The sequence below is a fragment of the Antechinus flavipes genome, chromosome 5, assembly GCF_016432865.1.
Source record: "Antechinus flavipes isolate AdamAnt ecotype Samford, QLD, Australia chromosome 5, AdamAnt_v2, whole genome shotgun sequence".
NCBI lineage: Eukaryota > Metazoa > Chordata > Mammalia > Dasyuromorphia > Dasyuridae > Antechinus > Antechinus flavipes.
In genome coordinates, this window is record NC_067402.1 from 16798377 (window position 1) to 16818970 (window position 20594).

Sequence of the window (20594 nt, forward strand, 5' to 3'; positions counted from 1 at the left end):
GAGGAAATATCCAGAGGAAGTACACAGAGGAAGCCCAGAGGAAATACCCAGAAGAAATATCCAGAGGAAGTGCCCAGAGGAAATGCCCAGAGAAAATATCCAGAGGAAGTACCCAGAGGAAATGCCCAGAGAAAATATCCAGAGGAAGTACACAGAAGAAGCCCAGAGGAAATACCCGGAGGAAGTGCCCAGAGGAAGTACCCAGGGGAAATATCCAGAGGAAGTACACGGAGAAAGCCCAGAGGAAGTACCCAGAAGAAATATCCAGAGGAAGTGCCCAGAGGAAATGCCCAGAGAAAATATTCAGAGGAAGTACCCAGAAGAGATATCCAGAGGAAGTGCTCAGAGGAAGCCCCAAGAGCTCTGATACCTGAGTAGTGCATCATGGCAGGTAACTCAGATGAGAGAGATGACAAAAATCAGTGGAGTAAACCTTCTAATGTCTATCCTTGTTGAAAAAAATCCTTCTCCTGCTATGACTAAAAAAAATCTTTTTATTAAGTGTTAAATGAGTTAGAGTGTCTCCAGCCTGAGTGAAAAACAATCTTCTAATATTACTATCTAACATAAAATATGAAACGCAATAGTCACAGAACCAAGAGAGCAAAAAATTCAAGTGTCAAGGGAAGGGCCAGGTGGCCAGAAGCAGGCGCCAAAACAGCCCTAATTATGAGCTGCCTGGAATACCTGGCACAAAAGCCGTCCCTGGGGAAATCTAGACTAAAGAAGAGAGTAGAACCATCACATACTGAGAACAGACAGAACAAATGGAGTGGCCCAGGGATAACCTTGTCATGTCGAGAGAGCAAGAGGAAGAAAAGCTCCCACGTGTCTGAAAAATCCTTTGTGGAAAGTTTGAGTTAAAATGTGGCCAGTTCCAGCTGGAGAAAAAGAATCTGCGGACTGTGAGCCCACTCCAGGGAAGGTGCTCCGACGTGGAAGACAACATCTCTCACTCTCCGAAGGATTAATGGCAGACCCTTGTGGCCTGATGTCTCTGACAGCACAGCCTAACACCCAAAGAAGAGTACCTTCTTTCAGTCTTCCAAAGTACCCCACTTTGTAATTGTTTCCCTCTTCATTCGAAAGGGAGAAGAGAAAACAAAACAGTGGGAAAGGAAACACAAGAACCATAATAGCATAAGTGAAAGCTGATTCAAAGAGGCTGAACCAAAAGGTCCTGAAAAGGAGAGAACAAAAATCAATCTCAGGGGCAGAACCAAAGTGTCAAAATTTAGTCTTTTGGTTTGCTTTTCACAGGTGAAAATCTCACCTGGAGCATGTTAAGAAATGACCGCACAGAAGAGAAAGGCATCAATGAAATGTTTCTAAAAATAAACATGATAAACGCCAATTGAAGAATTTCTCAGTGTAATAGTGAATCACCAAGTCACTGGGCTCACTGATTCAGGGACAGTGCCAGGAAAAAACAGGTCCCTCTGTCCCCTTCCCCATTCCCATTAGGACATCATGAATCTATCAAGGAGGTTCTTGTTTTGCCCAACACGGATTTCCCTTCATATATGCCATGAGCAGATGAGATGGAGATGTCAGGTACCAGGGAGAAGGACACAGTTCTCCCTGGGGTCCCACACCAGGAGGCAACCAAAATGGTTAAAAGGGACAGAGATCCAGCGCAATCAGTTGGCAAGCCCTTAGCAAGAACAAGCTCTGTGAGAGACTCGTAGGGGATGAAGACAAAATAAAACCATCCTTCCCCGCTCCCCCACCCCCAAAGACCCAGCTCCATCCTTGGGCAGTGGAAGAACTTGCGGCCAGGTTACCAGGCTTCCATCGGCCCTCTGGAACAAGAGATTGTGCACAGTGGGCTTGGCGGAGAGAAGACTAGGACGATTTCCTTCTCACTGTCATCTGCTGAGGACTGAGTCCAGAGCCTGGGACATAGGAGACAAACTTTAAAAACATATGGGGCTCAGCTGTCCAACAGTGAAGGGCAGCAGATGACCTCAAATTGGTCCCCATTTTAAAAAAGAATAGAACCTGTAAATGCAAAGCCAGTGAACCTGACGGTCCTGATAAAGTGCTGGATTACATCATGAAAAAGGGACTTAAGGTTCTTGAAAACGAGAAGAGCTTCTGTTGAGAGGAAGTCAAGCAGACCACAAAGCACACTTCTTGCCTCGTGACAGAGGAGGGGGTCTCCCAGAACAGAACAGCACACATACTTTCAGGTGCGGTCAAGGCAGTACTTATGCTGCTCCTGGATTCAGTTCTGTTGGACGGAGGTAGGAGAGACGTGGGGGAGAGACAGTGATACTTTTTTTTTAAAGCATCAATGAAAAAAAATTTTAAGTCATGCTAAGTTAAACTACTATCTTTTTTCCCCTGGGTTACTTGACCACTTAATCAGGGAATGGTTATAAGCACCATATATTTAAATAAATTTAAACATATTAAATGCTTTTAATAAAGGATCTCAAGCAATCGTTTGAATAATCAGTTGGTCAAGCAACAAGAATTTATTAGGTGCCTGTTGTGGGCCAGGCACAGTGGGCATGAATGTAACAGCCGCTGCCTCACTTGAAGATATTCAGATGTGTTTTGGTGGATTTTAAACTGTATGAATGGACACTGACCAAATGGGACAGCTCCCAAGAAAGCCACCAAAGAGTAGTTAAAGAAACTATGTATATCTAATCTGAAGATGAGAAGTCCTTGAGGGATGTGATAAATACCGTCAGATACTGAAAAGGCCATCGTGTGAAAGAGGAATTCCACTTTTTCTGCTTACTCCTGGGGAAAAGACGAGGAGGAGGGGACAGAAGATGCTGCATGTGAGACGGAGACTCCCCAACGAGGTGATTTCCCCCCAAAATAGAAGGCAGCAGATAACGCCTTCCTGGAGTTCTCACATGTAGGGCGCAATGTTGTGGGGGGATTCTTATCCCAGGATGGGCTGGCCTGGACGGCCACGGAGGCTCTGCCCACCTCAGACTCTGGGCCTTTGGGACAGGCCCCCAAACGGCCAGAGTAGGAGAGAAGCAATCTCAACACAGGGCTGACAGAGAGTCTGCATGGCCTACCGGAAGCACGTGACCAAACAATCCACAGTTCAGTTTAACTAAGATGCATATTAAGAAAAAACAGAGGGGCAAAAAACAAGGTTGTAAAGGGAGCTGGCACTGCACCAGGAAGGAAAAGAAGGACCCTGAAAGAGACCCAAGGAAGCTCTTGGAACCTGGGGGGATGAGGGGCAGGAGGGAGGAGAGAAGGGTGGGTCCTGTGCATTAGGCAGATACAGGAAGGGTGAAGGGCAGCCCGGCATAGGAGACAGGAGCCAAGAAAGCCCAAGGTTCAGGAATGGCCCCGAGTGAGCCACTGCACTTCTCAGATCACTAGAACATAAATTGCAGAGAGAGCGCCAACCAATAGTGGCAGAGGGCATTTCCTCATCTGGGAGTTCCCTGTACCATAAACATTACAGGCTCTGTCCTGGGCCCTCATCCAGATCTTTTGTGGACAGATTGGAGTGATGAGAAACTGGAGACAGAGACAGACCAGGCAAGGAGTGACGAGACCCCGAACGAGGATACTGCCAGTGTGGGTGCCAAAGAAAAGGATGGGGTACTGTACACAAATGGCCAAGCTGCAGCCTATAAGCCAGTTAGCAAAAATCAAGGCAACTCCAAAATTCCTTAAAGGGTTACTTTTTTAATTTTTCATTTCAAAAGTTTAATTTTCCAATAACTACAGTGACACTACAAGTCGTTCTGACTACTAAGCAGTCTAATTATAACAATACCAATTATACAAAAACAGACCACCAAGATGGGAGGTCTGACCATTACAAGTGATCTTATCAAAGAGCCTGCTCCTGCCCCCAGCTGTTTTCTAGCCCAGGTTCCAACCTTTTGGGCCAGGCTTTCACTCACCTGCATTTATAAGGCTACCCACCTACCCACAAAGGCCCCCGCAATCTGCTTTATTTCATGTAAATTAACATTCTGGGAAATTTAGAGTGCTGTAGCAATCCTTGAGACAAGAGGCAGGGGGAGGAACGGATGCCTAAGTGATCCTAAAACCAGGAAGGACAACTGCTACTGCTTCAGACAGATAGGCAGGCAGGCAGGCAGGCAGACAGACAGACAGACAAAGAGGCAGGCAGGTAGGCAGACAGACAGACTGATAGATACAGACAAATAACCAGCCAGACAGATAGGTACAGACAAATAAACAGGCAGACAGACAGATTGATACAGACAAATAAACAGGCAGATAGGTACATACAAATAAACAGGCAGACAGACAGATTGATACAGACAAATAACCAGGCAGACAGGTAGATACAGACAAATAGACAGACAGATGATAAATACAGACAAATAAACAGGCAGACAGACAAGTAGGCAGACAGACCGTCAGACAGGTAGATATAGAGGCAGGCAGACAGGAAGGCAGGCAGACAGACAAATACAAATTAACGGGCAGACAGGCAGACCAGCAGGCAGGTAGATAGAGAAGCAGACAGACAGACAGACAAATACAGACAGATAAGCTGGGTAGAAAAGCAGACAGACAGCCAGGCCAGCAAGTAGACAGATAGAGAGGTATATAGGCAGGCAGACAGGCAGGCAAGCAGACAGGCAGATGGAAAGTATCTAAGTGTAACTACCACTCACCACCAGAGACAGGGCTATCCATGAAAACTGCTCCCATTTTTTCAACTTCCTTTGCCAGTTCTTTTGATACCGCAGGGTCAATTGTACTGGAGTCTATTAATAAAGAACCTTTCTTCACTCTCCTAAGAAATACATAAAAATATCTGTTATTTTTCTGTTCTGAATGGACAGTGCACATTAAAAACATATGGAATGAGCTTTTTTGCTAATCATTCCAAAGCAAGGAAGCAGATTAAACCAAACTAAAGGTGCTCCTAATGTGGACCATTCTTCCACTCCCTGAGAAGAAAAAAAAAAGAAACAGACACAGAGAAAGGCAAAGAGCAAAAAGTCTCCCTGATGTTGGTTTAAAAGAAGTGAGCCAATATGGCCATAACTAAAGTGAGCACAAATCGGACAGTTTCTGTCCCCATCATCCACATGCACAGATTGCAAACTGTTACACACAGTTTCTTCTAGATAAACTATCCAAGCTGAAGAAGCAGAGAAAGAGGCTGAGGGAGAAAGATGGAGAGAGAGAGAAAAAAAGAAGGGAGGGGTAGGGCAAAGGGGAAAGGGACAGAAAGGGGGAAAAGGAAAGGGAGGCAGAAGCTGAGAGAAGGAAAGGAAAAGGGGGAAACACCTCTCTACCAGCATAGCACCTCATTATTTTGGGCATTGTGATTTTTTAAAAATAATGACAAAAATCCAGCATAATAATTGTGGAAATAAATATTTTGAAAATAAAAAGCTTTATATTAAAAAAAAAGAAAGTAACAAAATCAATTCGCTGAAAGATAAAGTGAATAAATCTGGGGATCTCCTAGAGTCATTTTTTTTTCTTCCCCATTCTCTTTGGTGAATTAACATAAAAAGGGATAAGAAAAAAATTCTTCCCCTCCATTACCTTTCTCCCTTCTCTACCAGGAGGAGCAAAGTCTCTATCAGAATGGCCACAAGGGGGCGCCACAGTGCACAGCAGCCCTGACTTCAACTCCATCCTAACTCACTGGTCCAGGGGCCCTGGGCAGGAGACTTTTCAAAAGTGACCTCTGTGTGCCTCCTTTTCCTCATTTGTAAAATGGGGTTAAAAGGAGCACTCCCTGCAGTTCTGTGGGGAGGATAAAATCCGAGCCTATTTGCCAAAAGCTTGGAACTCTAAAAATGCACTCTGGGTACAAGCATTGTCCTTAACAACAAGAAAAGCAGAAAAGTCTCTTCAAGCAATCCAGAGAGAGAACTTTGGGGAAAAGTGGATCAAAGCGTTGAATTTTCACCTCTTTTTGCTATTGTTGTTGTTTATCTGCTTGGCTTTTTTTTCTTTTTAGTGTTTTTCTCCCTTTTGATATTTTTCTTACGCAGCATGGCAACTGTGGAAATATGTTTAAAAAAGAATTGCATGTTTTTAACCTATATGTTGGAATGCTTTCTGTCTTAGGGATGAGGAGGGAGAGGGAGAAAAATTTGGAACACAAGGTTTTGCAAAGGTGAATGCTGAAAGTTATCTTTGTATGTATTGAAAAAAATAGAATGCTATCAAAAAATAAATATGAAGTCGTGGCTATCAGAATGTTTAGGAGAGCTAAAACAACACACATAAGTGACACAAATACAGAAACACCCAAAGTGACTTGTGAGGGAGTGGGGGAATGGGTGGTAAAACTAATATTCCCGGTAACAACTAAAATAAATAAACAAAACCAAAGGAAAGTCCCCCCCCAAAAAGAAACAGAAAACCCATTGGGAATGTTGCTAATGGCTGAACAGAAGGGCCTGAAAGCTCCCCATTACAAGCGGACACTCACTTGAGAATCCCCTTGGGCCCGGTGTAAACTTCGAGGGCGTTGTGGCTGGTGGGCAGCATCGTGATGATTCGGTCTGCTCTCTCTGCCACGTCTGCTGGGGAAGCCACCACCTTTGGGAAGAAAGGACACAGGCCATGGTTATAAACGTGAGGCGTGCATACAGCATTCATCCCGCTTTAAAATGAAGGTTCCGGCAGTTTCTAGAATGCAATGATGCAGAATTAGTTACTTTACCAAAGGGGGATTCCTGAGATGACTGAACACATGCTTATTTTGAGATAACCAGAAAACCCAAGCACAACTTCCCTGTCTAAAAGATACATTCCTTCTCTTCCTACAAACCCCGTTTCTATGGAATCAAAGTAGACTGTTTGCTTTAAGAAGTGTGAAGGGAATGATGGGGGAAAGGGCAAACCATAGCGGTCTTGGGAACAGACACAGAAATCCCCAAGGGTTCCTCTAGCTTAGCCTCCGTATCCACTGGCAGATACTTTGGCTGGCAAACCCGTGAGGAAGGGCAGCCCGGCTACATTACTGACAAGGCAGGTTTGTGGGAAGCCAAAGGAAGCTGAAGGCACGGGAGGAAGCCCCTGCCCCCCTCATCTTCTAGCAAACAGCCCCAAGTCCGGCTGCGGGGCAGCATTCGCTGGGACCAAGAGGGGACTGACTGTCCCCTTGGGTGACTGTGTTGGAATGGAAGAAGAGGCTGAACCCCAGGGAACAGAAGCTTCCTGTAAACTCGGGCTGATTTAGGTTTGCCTTTCAGTCACCAGATGAACATGCAAGCACCTGCTATCAATCAATCAGCATTTCCTAAGGTCTTCTGGTGCCAAGAACTAGACCCTAAGGATGTGATCAATCAATATTTATTAAGCGGCTACGTGATTGATCAACATTTATTAAACGGTTACTATATGCCAAGCACTGGGCTAGACCCTAAGGGCATGATCAATCAACATTTATTAAATGGCTACTATAAGTCAAGAGGACTATGGGAACTTAGTGTGGATCATAACTTAACATTCTCACTCTTTTTTTGTTGTTGTTGTTTGCATTTTGTTTTCTTAATCATTTTCTTTCCCTTTTGAACTGATTTTTCTTGTGTAGCAAGACAATTATATAAATATTTACATATATTGGATTTAACAAATATTTTAACATGTATAACATATATTGGATTACTTGCCATCTAGGGGAGGAGATGAGGGGAAAGGGGGAAAATTTGGAACACAAGGCTATGCAAGGGTCAGTGTTGAAAAATTATCCGTGCATATGTTTTGAAAATAAAAGGCTTTAATAAAAAAAATTTAAGGATAACATTAATTTTAAAAAGAATACACTAAATTTTTTACATCAGCATTATTTGTTATAGAAACAATTAGATGTCCATCATTTGGAGAATGGTCAATAGATTGTGATACATGAGTATGATGGATTAGTATTGCATGGCAAGCAATGATGAATATGAAGAATTCAGAAAAGCAAAGGAAGACTCATATGAACTGATACAATATGAAAGGAGGAAAACAATACAACCAGTGACTATGACAATGAAAAGTGCCAAAAATGAAACTGAACACTGTCAAATTATAAAGACCAAACTTTAGTTCAAAAAAAGGGATGTGAGAATGCACAGCCTTCCCCTCTTTGAAGAGATGGGGGACTATGGGGTAGCACACTGCATATAATATTGAACTTGGCTAATTTTGCTGAACTGTTTTTTTTTCTTTATAATAAGGAATTGTTCTCTGAGAGAGGAAGGAACATCACATTGAGAAATTTAGATGATATAAAAATAAAAAATATTATAAAGATTAAAAAAAAAGAAATTAATATCCTAGAAAAACAAAAGGGAAGGGTTTTTGTAAGGATGCCAGGATGAGCTTTCCCCTTCATTGGAAAACTTTAAAACTCTCTTAACTTTCTCAGCTTTTAATGAACTCTTTTTCATTTCTTTTGTATACCAAACAGTGCACTAGATGACGTAGGGTACTGGATGCCTTCTCCATCCTCTGCCCAAAGGGCAGGAACCCAGCAGACCACACCTCCCCCGAGCTCCCAAACCTACTTGACTCTGATGCCCCAAGCTTACCCCTTCTAGCCTGAAGACGCCCGGTGGCATCTGAGACAAGCAGTGACATAAAGGACATCCTCATATCACCTAGTCCCAAAGAGCACTCTCTAGAACTCCAAGGAATCCTAACTCCGAGAGGGTGTACAATGGCAATGTGAACCAGGGAAGGCTGAGTGAGAGAGCAAGAAACCTGGTGCAAAAAGAACAAGGCTCTAAAGCAACTGGTTCTGCTCTTCACTCTCTCTGGACAAGATGAGGGCAAGCGAATCCCCCACTTGGGGCCACAGGCCTTCCTCTGTAAAACAAAGGAGTGGAGCTAGATGCTTCTAATTAACTTTTCATCTTCTCAGACTGACGGACATCTAGAAGTCCATGTGCCCAAAGGCTGCCCAGGAAGATTAGGTCCAGGGCATCAGCGGGCCTGGGGTGCCCACAGCAGCACTCTCCAAGGCCTGCTGGGCAGGTTGAGCCTGCAGAGGAAGGCTGAAGGCCTGTGGGGAAAATCCCATCGTATTCAGTCCTTTCAAATAGAATAAACATCAGTGAACCTCATCACCTGATCTAAGGTGCAGATCCCCCTAATGCAGACTCAACACCTTTGAAGGGGAAGAGAGGTGGCACAGCGGGCAAAGCAACAGGCCCAGTCAGGACTCCTCTGACAAGTTCAGAACCAGGCTCAGACGTTCACCAGCTGAGTGACTCGGGCAAGTCACTGCACCCAGTTTGCTTCAGTTTCCTTGTCATCATATGAGCGGAAGAAGGAAATAGAAAACCTCTCCAGTATCTCTGCCAAAAAAATCCTAAATGGGGTCAGAAAGAGTCAGATGTGACTGAAATAACTAAACAACAAATGGGATGAGAAAGGGGGGGGGAGGGAGAAGAAGGGGATAGGAAGGAGGAGGAAAAGGAAGAAGACAATGAGAAGAGAAAAGAATAAGGGGGAAAGGGAAGAGGACAATGAGAAGAGGAAAGATTAAGGGGGGAGGGGGAGCACAAGAGAGAAAAGGAGGAGGAGTCTGCCATGACACCACAGATCCCCTACAAAGGCTATGTCCCAGGTTGGGATTCACTTTCACTGGCCAGATATTATCCAACAGTCACAGAGTGTGGAGAGCAGAAGGAGCTGGAGGAGGACAGTCCAGAATAAGAATCATGCTGATTGATTCCAGCTCCCAGAAAAAATGGCCACCAGAAACAGGATCAGCTTGATGGAAAGATCACTAAAAGGAGGTGTCCTCTATGCACAGCTGAGATACATACAGAAAAGTCATGCTATCCTTTCTAGAAAAAACAGTCACCCAAAGCAAGTTCAGTCTTTTGGTCCTTGAATGACAGGTTCCATGTAAGCACAAAGGGGTCAAGAATTCAGCAAAGAAAGATGACCACGTCCTCCTCAAACTTCCTGCTCCAGGGTTTTCAAATCCCTAAAAGTGCTGAAGCCCACCACTGTTTCAGAACTACTTGGAACACTGCAAAACCTCCCTGCCAACTTCTTCAAGCATGGCCAATATGGTGGAGCTCACTAGGCCAAAGGCTTTAAAAGTTCTCAATTTTATAAGACCTGAGAGACTGCCAGATGAAAACCCATGAGAATTACTTAACCAAACATTCTTAACCTTACAACTTGAGAACAACAAAATGGTTTCCAAGTTTTTTAACGGGAAACCAAATGAAGGAGAATGTAAGCTTAACTGGGCCAGAAAACTCCCCCCAAAAGGCCTCCATATTCTGCTGACCCTTGGGCACAAAGAGCTAAGCTTTGTGGAAAACCCCACATTCTAAAAGTCAAGCCTGTTCCTTTGGGACTGGACCTTAAAAGGAACCAAAACTAAGTGGTTGGGGAGAGGGAAGGACCATCTTAAACAAGATGTCTCCCAAACTGTTCTCCTACAACCATTCTTCTTTCAGACATTTTAAAAATCTGTTTGCAGTTCTTGTTCAAGTCCTTGGAAGTTGCCGCCAGCTATAAAAAAGATCGGATATTGGATCCATAGGCTACTCTCCCTAGCTTTTTGGCTTTCGCATGGCTAGTCCAGGCAATCTGCCCCCTCCATTAAAGCAGAGGGTTCAGTGATACCGAATAACTGAAAAGAAGCTGGCTTGTGTAAAGCAGTTTTTCAATTCAGCCGTCCCTGCTCTTTGTTCGTCTCTTCCAGCATCCACCTGCTGGTCTATCTCAGCCCTTCCCAGGGCTGCACTGACTCCACGAGCACTGACTCTGACTGACTCACCCACTGGACAAACTTCTCTTTTTTGATCTTAAATTCACTAAGTGACTTTTCACAGAGGTTTGGGTCTTGTGTTACAAAAGATGCTGCCCAACTCCCCCCATCCCACCCCATCAAAAGCACAACAGAGACCCCACTCTTGAGGGCTGTCCAATTCAGTACTATTCAAAGTGGAGAGAAGATGAGCCAAAGTTACATTCTGGTGACAGGTGTTGTTAAAGTGATATAAAATCTCCAATCCCATTTTCACATGGAAATAAACACATAATTGGGAAGTCATATTCTTAACCAATAATCAAAGAAATAAATTTAATCAACATGAATTATTACAGAATCAAAGAACCTGAGAATTAAAAGGGGTGTCAATGTCAAGATCATTTTATCCAACCAAGATAAGAAAATGAATTAAACAAGCAACCATCAGGCCTCTGTTTGAAGACTTCCAATGAGGAAGAATTCACCATCTCTTCAGGCAGCTCACTGAATTCTACAAAATTCAAATGGTTTTATGAAGTCTTTCCTGATATTCATCCTAAGTCTGGTTCTTTGTCCTCTCTACCCACTGTCCATGGTCCTATTCTTGGGGCCAAAAAGACATAGCTAATTCCTGCTCCTCTCTACAGATACTGGAAAACAACTCACATGTGTGTAAAGGACTTTATAAATGGGAGTTATTATTAATATTACAGAAAAAAATTGTTCTCTTCTTGTTTGATATAGTTCAGATAGAAATGCCCTGAACCAAATCTCTATCCTATTATTTGTATTTTCATTTAATGGTCACTATATATGTGTGCGTGTGTCTATATGCATGTACATATGTAATATTATGCAGGGGTCCTCAAACTTTTAAAATAGGGGGCCAGTTCACTGTCACTCAGACTAGAGTAAAAACAAAAACTTTGTTTTGTGGGCCTTTAAATAAAGAAACTTCATAGCACTGGGTGAGGGGAATAAACATCCTCAGCTGCCACATCTGGCCGTGGGCCGTAGTTTGAGGACCCCTGTATAGACAGATATATGGATATGCATGATAGGTGGGTAAAATAATGCCTTTGGAACAATGTTAGCAGCAGAGAGGATGTTGGGGATAACATATATCTCTCACTGCATTTGAATTTTGAATGGCTTTTTTAGAGTTTGGAAATTTGAGTATTTTGGTATAGTAAAATCTAAGTAAGTCCTTTTTTTTTTTTTTTTGAGTTTTTACATATCAGTGTTCTATGTGGGCAACTGTGGGTAGCTCAATCTGTCACAACATTGCAGTTCCAAAACAATTTACTGGTCGAGTTCTCAAGGATATTTTGAGGTCCATAAAGGGATTTGTTGTCTATTAGTTTACGAAGATACAGAGTTTCTGATGACTAATTCTAGGCTCCATATCATATCTTTCTTGTTTTTACTTAATATTATTTTACTTCCTCCCCCAATACATGTAAATTTGGTTCAACATTCATCTTTATAAGATGCTGAGTTACAAATTTTTCTCTCCTCTTCCTTTCCCCTTCCCCAAGACAGCAAACAATTTGAGAGATGTTATATATGTACAATCATGTTAAACATATTTCCACATTAGTCATGTTGCCCAACTTCATGTTCATATCTAGTTCATATCCAGGTTCATTAGATGCTATTTTTTATTTTTTATAACAGCTTTTTATTTTCAAAATACATGCAAAGATAGTTTTTAATATTCACCTTTGCAAAACTTTGTGTTCCAAATTTTTCTCTCCCTCCCCACTCCCCAAGACAGCAAGTAATCCAATATAGGTTAAACATGTGCAGTTCTTCTCAGCATATTTCCATATTTAGCATGCTGAGGTGAGCCTGCAATGCTGAGTTGTACAGTTACAGTCAATTTCTTTCATCAATATCATCACAGTGTCAACGTCGTCATTATCATTAAATCTGGGCTCTTTAAGGATAACCTTTCTGTAATTTCTCATAGTCAACACCTGGTCTTGAATTGTCATAAACTCTCCATATTCATGACCAAATCCGCATGACTCAATTATTTTTTTCTGGGTTTCTTTATCACCGTATCATTGACTGAGTTAATGAAAATAGTGCTCATGGAAGGCATTATGATGTTTTTCTTCAGTCTTGGCTATTTTATCAGCTCTACGTTATACCCAAGAAATCCAATGACCTGTCTTCAGCCTTTAGTAAATATTATGATCAATATATGTTCTCTGAAAAATGCAAGCTCTATAAAGACAAGAGCTATCTTATTCTTTGTCTTCCCCAACCCTTTCTACAAAGCACTTCCTATAAGCACTTAATAACTATGTGACAAACTGAATTTAGTATTAGTTTAATTTAATAGGACAGCAGAGCAAGCAACTGTGTTGAATTATGTTTCAGAAAAGACCATGAGACTAAATACTCATTCTATCATTGAGCACCAGTTCAAGGTCATCAATAAACTAGAAAGTATCCACAGGAAGGGAACCAAGATGGTCAAATGTCTAGAGTGTGTTATGTGAGGTCTAATTGAAAGAAAAGGAGAAATTGATAAATAATCGAACAGACAATCTTCAGGCAAAGAAATTAAAGCCCTTTCCAATCCCATGAAAAAAAATGCTCTAAATCACTGTTGATTAAAGAAATGCAAATGAAGACAACTCTGAGGTACCACCTCCTACCTCTCAGATTGTCTAAAATGATAGGAAAAGATAATGACAAATATTGGAGGGGATATAGGAAAAATGGGACACTAATACATTGTTGGTGGAGTTGTTAAATGATCCAACAATTCTGGAGAACAATTTAGAACTCTCCCCAAAGGCATGCCCTTTGATCCAGTAGCCTCACTACTGGAACTATATCCCAAAGAGATATATATATTTTAGTGGCAGTTGAAATTGAATGGATACCCATCAATTGGGGATTGGCTAAATAAGTTATGGCATATGAATGTAATAGAATATGATGAGCAGGCTGATTTCATAAAAGCCTAGAAAGACTTACATAAACTGATGCTGAGTGAAGAGAACAGAACCCAGAGAACACTATACATAGTAATAACAAAATTATGTGATCAGCAACTGTGATGGTCTTGGCTCTTCTCCTTAACATGGTGATTCAAGATAATTCCAAAAGACTTGGGATGGATAATATCATCCAGAGAAAGAACCATGGAAACTGAATGTGGATCAAAACATACTATTTTCACCTTGTTTTGTTTGGTTTTCCTCTTTTGTTCTGATTTTTCTTTCAAAACATGACAAGTATGGAAGAACATTTAAAAGGACTGTATATATTTAACCTATATCAGATTGCATGCTGTCCTGGAAAAAGGGGAAGGGAGGGAGAAAAAATCTGGAATACCAAGTCTTACAAAAATGAATACTGAAAACTATCTTTATATATATTTGGAAAAACAAAATGCTACTGAAAATTTTTTTAAAGTAAATAACTGGGAATGTCGTACCCAGAGAAGAGACTGCTTTGGGGAATATATAATAAGTGTTCCTACATTTCAATGGCTTTGAGATTTGTTTTCTTTAGCTCCAGAGGAAAAAACCCAGGGAATGGGAAGGTCATTTGAAGTGAAATCAGAAAGCCCTCCCTATGAAAGCTATGCAGAAGGGACTGTTCTACTTCTAGAAATGGAGGGCTTCTCATCAGCCAAGACCTTCAAGAAGAAGCTGGATGAGCTTGGTCAGGCATGGTCTAGAGCGAATTCCTTTCAGCTATGGATGTGACCAAGTGATTACTGGGTCTCCTTCCAGTCTCAAATCATATGCATTAATAGCATTATTACTATCTACACTAAATTATGTATAACAGTATTATAAAATCTTGTGTCAAATTCTGATATTTTTCATGATTCCTGTCTTAATTTCTCTGAAACAGATCAGAAGATAAAAGAATCTTTGCAAACAGATCCCAGAATTCAAAATGATTTGGGGGAGAGAGATGGGGGAAATGTCATGGGCATCATCAAGGAGACTTTTGGAAAGACATGTACTTTGGTCAGTCAGTCTTCATTTGGGAACGTGGATTAGGCCAAACCATTATGCTACCTGCCTTCTGCTTGATGGAAATCCCAACCAAAAAAAGAGCACTAAGTTCAGTTGTTTTACATTAAAACAAAGTCAGTTTTCTTCACCTAATACGTGATGTTATGAAAAGCACACCTTAAGCCATACAAACTTTCACTGTAGGTTTCCATCCTGTAATACCACAACAGGTGATTGCTTCACATGTCACAACATTCCAGCCTCTGTCTTGAACAGCAGCCACATTCCAGATGTGCCAGGGAGTGACTCTGGCACTGAACCCATAAAACCGCTTCTTTCCATCTCAGCCCCAAGTTCTGTTCTGGACTGCAACATCAGTGATGCTTTCCTGGGGGCTTTCTCCCTTTTAGGAGTCATTTTAAAGGCTTTTTAAGGATGTACTATAATCTGTAGGAATTAAGGCAATGAAACTTCTAAAAATAATTTATCATAATTCGTGCATTTCCTTTTAAAAGTAGGCCCTGGAGCAAAGCTTCTTAAATTATGAGCCACAATTTCACATGGGGTAAGATTACTTAATGTGGAGATCACAAAATCATGATTACCAGTAAATGTATGATTTGCATACCTATTTTACATTTCTATATACTCAGAATCACATAAAAAAATTTCTCAGGCAGAAAGGGATAGAGAGTGGAAAAGTTTTAAGAAGCTCTTCCCTAAATTATGCTGAAATGGCTATCAAACTGTATGCCCTTTGATACAGCAGCAGTTCTACTGGGCTTATACCCCAAAGAGATCTTAAAGGAGGGAAAGGGACCCCCAAGTACAAAAATGTTTGGGGCAGCCCTCTTTGTAGTGGCAAGAAACTGGAAACTGAATGGATGCCCATCAGTTGGGGAATGGGTAAATAAGTGATGGTACATGAATGTTATGGAATATTGTTGCTCTGGAAGAAAAGATCAACAGGATGATTTCAGAGAGACGTGGAAAGACTTAGATGAACTGATGCCGAGTGAAATGAGCAGAACCAGGATCATTATAAGGTACAGCAAGATATATGATGATCAATTCTGATGGATATGACTCTTTTCAACAATGAGATGATTCAGGCCAATTCCAATGATCTTGTGATGGAGTGAGCCATCTGCACCCAGAGAGAGGACTATGAGAACTGAGTGTGGAACACAAAAAGTATTTTCACCTTTTTTTATTGTTTGCTTGCCTTTTTTTTCCTTTTTGATTTAATTTTTGTTGTATAGCATGACAATTATGGAAATACATATAGAAGAATTGCACATGTTCAACCTATTTTGGATCACTTGCTGTCTAGTGAAGGGAAGAGGTAAAAAGGGAGGAAGAAAAATCTGGAATACAAGGTTTTGCAAGGCTAAATGTTGAAAAGTATCTTTGCATGTATTTTAAAAATAAAATAAGCTATTGTTAAGAAGAAGAAAAAAGAAGCCCTATCTTACCCTAATAGATCCTAGCCTCCTTTTTTACTCAAGATTGAGGGGTGGGGAGAACAGTTTGATAGATAAAAATTATATAAATATGAGCAGGGCCCACCTGGAGTGTCACCTTGGAATATATTTTTGACTCCACAAAATAAAACCTTCAAGCCCCATGTAAGACTTATAAAAACTATATCTCAAATACAGAATGTTTATTTCACTCAATAGAAAATGCAAAACATGAAGGAATTTCAACAATACCATAAATAATTAAGACAACTCTTCTTATTTAGTGAGTCTCACCTGATCAGACATCTCTTCAGTTCTCCAAACTAAATATTAGATTGTGCTTGAGCTTCTCCTGAAGGAAAAAGGCACATGAGGGCCAGAGAATCGATGCTCTCCAGTGGAAGGCCTCAACTTCCCCAGAGCACGTTATCTCCAAGTTCTAGTACCAACTTGGACTTGAAGCCTCTTTGAAAGGGGAAAGCACAATCAGACCTCCACTTTAGGAAAATCACTTTGGCAACTGTGTGAACAGGGAAATGGAGACATAGACAAAAGAAGTTGTGAAGGGAGAAATAATAAGGCGTGCTAACCACATAGGGAGCAGGACTAAGTACATGGAAGATGAAAGATTACAAACTAAGATAACTGGGAGGATAATGGTGTTTCCTAATTCAGTCATGTAGGATGCCTGAGATTTCCATACCCTCTTAGCCACAAGCTGTATATGTCATGCCAGACAAGTCAAGCTACCGGTGAGAGCCCAACTTATTTATATATAATAATGAACAGGTCATACTCTCTGGCCTCCAAGATCCCTTCCACCAACACGGGATTGCTGAGAACTAGGAATCATCCACAATTCAAAGATGAAGTAGCATTATGATTATGTAACCGTGAACCCTAAGGACACAGTTATCAAAAGTTATCAGAGTTAAACATTTGTTGTTAGAGCTACAGGGCTATACTGACCTTGATTTTCTACTGATGGTGTTTTTCCACTTAAAGCACCAAATAAATGAGATGATAATATTGTTATTATTAATGAATACAGATTTCACTGCCTCTATTTTTGGAGAATCATGAAAAGCCTTGGAGATCACTAATCCAAGAACACAGATGCAAACATTCCAAACCAATTAAAAGAAGATCATTTTGCTCTAATAGTTTTTCTCTGGCAATACTAAATATTTAGCATTTGGTAAACATTACAAAATATGAAGTCAATCTTGTAAAGTAACCCTGAGCCCTTAAAAGACCTTGTCTAGTTTGAAAATATTTAGGCGATAAGCTAGTAAAAATTACATTAATTTACTTTTATTAGAATCTATTCAGACCTCTGCCTCCATCCATATTTATATAAAAAGGAATAAATATAATCTATCATCAGAGGTTAAGCAAAAGATCAAGTGCTATCTCAAAACCTCACTTGATTTATCTACAAACTAGTAGATGCAATGTCCACTTCATGGCATTATCAGCCAAAGGGGAGAACGAAGAAAGGGCCTGTGCTCTTGACCAAATTAAGATACAATTAGAGACTGCATCCAGACCACTTGCCACTGTTTCCTCCTAGTCAGACTACACCTGCCGAGGATGTTTGATTCTGTAGGAAAGACAATGAAAATTCAGTAAAGAAAGCTCTTCCAAAGGAGGGCAACCTCTGTCAAAAGACGGAGAGATTCTGTCACATGCTAACAGAAGACAGGACTGAAAGCAAACATGAGAGGCCTTTTCAAATACTTGAAGGGAGTATCCTTGCTCTTCTTGCTCCTGGGGAACAGAACTAGAAACGAGAAGTGGCAGGGGCAGATAGAAGCTTGAAGTGAGGGAAGACTTCCTACTACTGAAGACTGTTGTTATCTGTTGATTGTTTTTCCTTCTCAAAGAGGACCATGACATTGGGAGATGATACCATGACATGCAAGTAAGTTGTATTTGGGTGAGGGGTGGTCTGGGCAAGGTCACCTGCCTCACTTTCCCCTCGAGAGCCATCCGGAGTCCAGTGACCAGATATGGATCAGAACAATTGGAGATAGCCCTGGGCTATCCAAAATGGAAAGGACAGCTTCAAGAAACAGTGAATTTGCCATGAGTAGGGATCCTCAGGCAAAGCTTAAGTCCTTTGGTTTAGAGCAGGAATTTATTTGAGTGCAGAATGGATTAGTTGGTCTCAAGTCCCTCCCAACTCTAGGAGTCTACTTAGTGGGCAGTATTGCTTCCCTTCTGCTTAGGAACATAAGTATTAATATCCGCTTCCCACTCACAGCTTATAGGCTTTGACAAGGATCCCAATATTATTATGTCTATTCCTTTAAAGATACCAAAAACAGAGTCAGACTCAGGCCCAGTGAAAACCTGAGCAGGGTAGCTGATTATTTGTAAAGTCTAAATTATTAAAAACAACATAAATGCAAATCCATATTTGTTAATTCGTGATGGGGAATCACATAGCTCATATTCTTTTCCCCTGAAAAAGACTAATATTATTACTAAAACAGATAAGGTACAGAATCATTTAGAAAAGGGAAAGAATAGACAACAGAGAACTCAACAGAATGTAATCTTCTTGAGGATAGAGATTACTTCATGTTTGTCTGTTTCTGGCATACAGCAGGAGTTTAATAAATACTTATTGATTGATAAATTAACTAAATACCATCTAATTCTCCCTAAGAATTTTTCAACTTAATTTAATAAGACTTTCTTTTTCCATAAAGATATATTTCCAGTTTTTAAAAAATGGCAATCAATAGACAACTAGGATTCACTTGATGGAATTTTTTTTTTCCTAAATGGAACCTCATTTCTCTGTGGAATACAAGAAAGTTTACTTATAATTTCAGAACTTATTTTAGCCATTAGTTTCAATACAATCCAATCTCTCTATTTCAATGTCTCCATCAAATCCCCTATAGTGAAAAATTCAAGGATATTCATTTCCTATAAACCTCTATAATATATCCCTCTTGAATGTTTATGGAATCATAACATTTCTTAGCTCAAATTCTTATTAAAGGATACTTCCGTGAGTTTAAAGATTCCATCATTGTTATTTCAACCAACAACAACAAATAAAAAAAGCTACTGGGGATATATAGAGGACTAATGCCAGAGAATGATTTGTTTCTTTGAAACAAATTCTTGGCTGAGTCATCCAAGTTAAACAACAATTTGTTGCAAGTAACTATTCCTATTGACCTCCCTGAAGAGCCATTTATGAAAAAAAAAAAAACTTTCTTAGAGAACTTTGTTCAAGATACAGTCATCAGCGTAAGAAGCAAAACTATTCTTTTTACAGATTCTCAGGAGGTGCAAGAATGACTAAACTATGGCCGCTGTCCATATGCCTGGCAACCAACTGGTTCTGGGAATTTTTAAGAAGCCCATTGCACTGTGGGCACTGCCACTTTATATAACAGCTACAGCAACAGTGATCGGTGTCAGAGCAGAAGGTTGTATTCTAGCCCAAAATGAGGATAGGGAACTGCATCTGTATTCTTATATTATTGCTATCCCTACCTCCTACCCAGTCTAAAATAAATGTATATAGGATTTCTCTCCATGGATTTACCAAGTCTTTTTCTTCAATTCAGAATTCAAAGAACTAAGTAATTTATTTTTCAATATTTACAATTAATTCATTCAGAAGCTGACTTATGTCACTTCGTCCTGCTGCCAACTTTTGGCCCATTTAGCACCTCCATTAGTGGAGTTAGAAGAAAGACCAAAGAAATGATGCGATGTAAAAACCAGCTCTAAAAGCTTGGTCACCAGCTTGGAACTGGCAAATAATCTGGTGAAGAAGAAAGCCGAAACAAGCAATCGGCTACAAAGCCAGCCTGCCACAGTGCACAGAGCACGGGCTTTAGACATCAGGAAGAAACGAGTTTGAATCCTGCCACAGACTTACCGTGTGACCGCGGCCAGGTCCCAAACCCTTTCTGCACAGCCAAAGTATTTTCAGATAGAAATGGCAATAACAGCACTGGCTTCACAAGGTTGTGAGGCTCAAATAAGATCATCTTCATACTGGCTTTTTGCAGATTGCAGCACTATGTAAATCAGAATCAAAGGCCAGGGTTCAAGTTCTTATAGTGACATACACTGGGTAAGTCTGAGCAAGCCACAAGCTCCCAGGTCCTGGGCTGCTCCCAGAGGCCACAGGGTATAGGAGGTGACCTATAATATTGATAGAGGCAGTTCCCTGCCTAATGAAATCTAACTTCAAACAAAATAAATATGTGTGTATGTGTGTGTGTGTGTGTGTGTGTGTGTGTGTGTGTGTGTGTGTGTGTGTGTGTAGGTGTAGATAGACAGCAATATGTGCAATACTTTGGGACTACAAGTAAACTTTCCTTTACAGAATACAGTCCAGCCAAACTAGCAGCATAAATCTATGTAAACCAAACTCTCTTTTCCCAATAACTTTCATTCTAAAAT

The 20594-nt window shown here is 40.8% G+C and overlaps 1 protein-coding gene across 1 annotated transcript in view; it reads right to left on the bottom strand.

Moving 5' to 3' along the window:
• HIBADH (3-hydroxyisobutyrate dehydrogenase) overlaps positions 1 to 20594 on the bottom strand; it is a 142697-nt gene that overhangs the window by 110970 nt on the left and 11133 nt on the right. The window contains exons 3-4 of the mRNA XM_051963357.1: positions 6425 to 6534; positions 4641 to 4762 (exon numbers count right to left, since the gene is read on the bottom strand). Coding sequence (XP_051819317.1) covers positions 4641 to 4762; positions 6425 to 6534 — 232 coding nt within the window. The remainder of the gene's footprint in view (positions 1 to 4640; positions 4763 to 6424; positions 6535 to 20594) is intronic.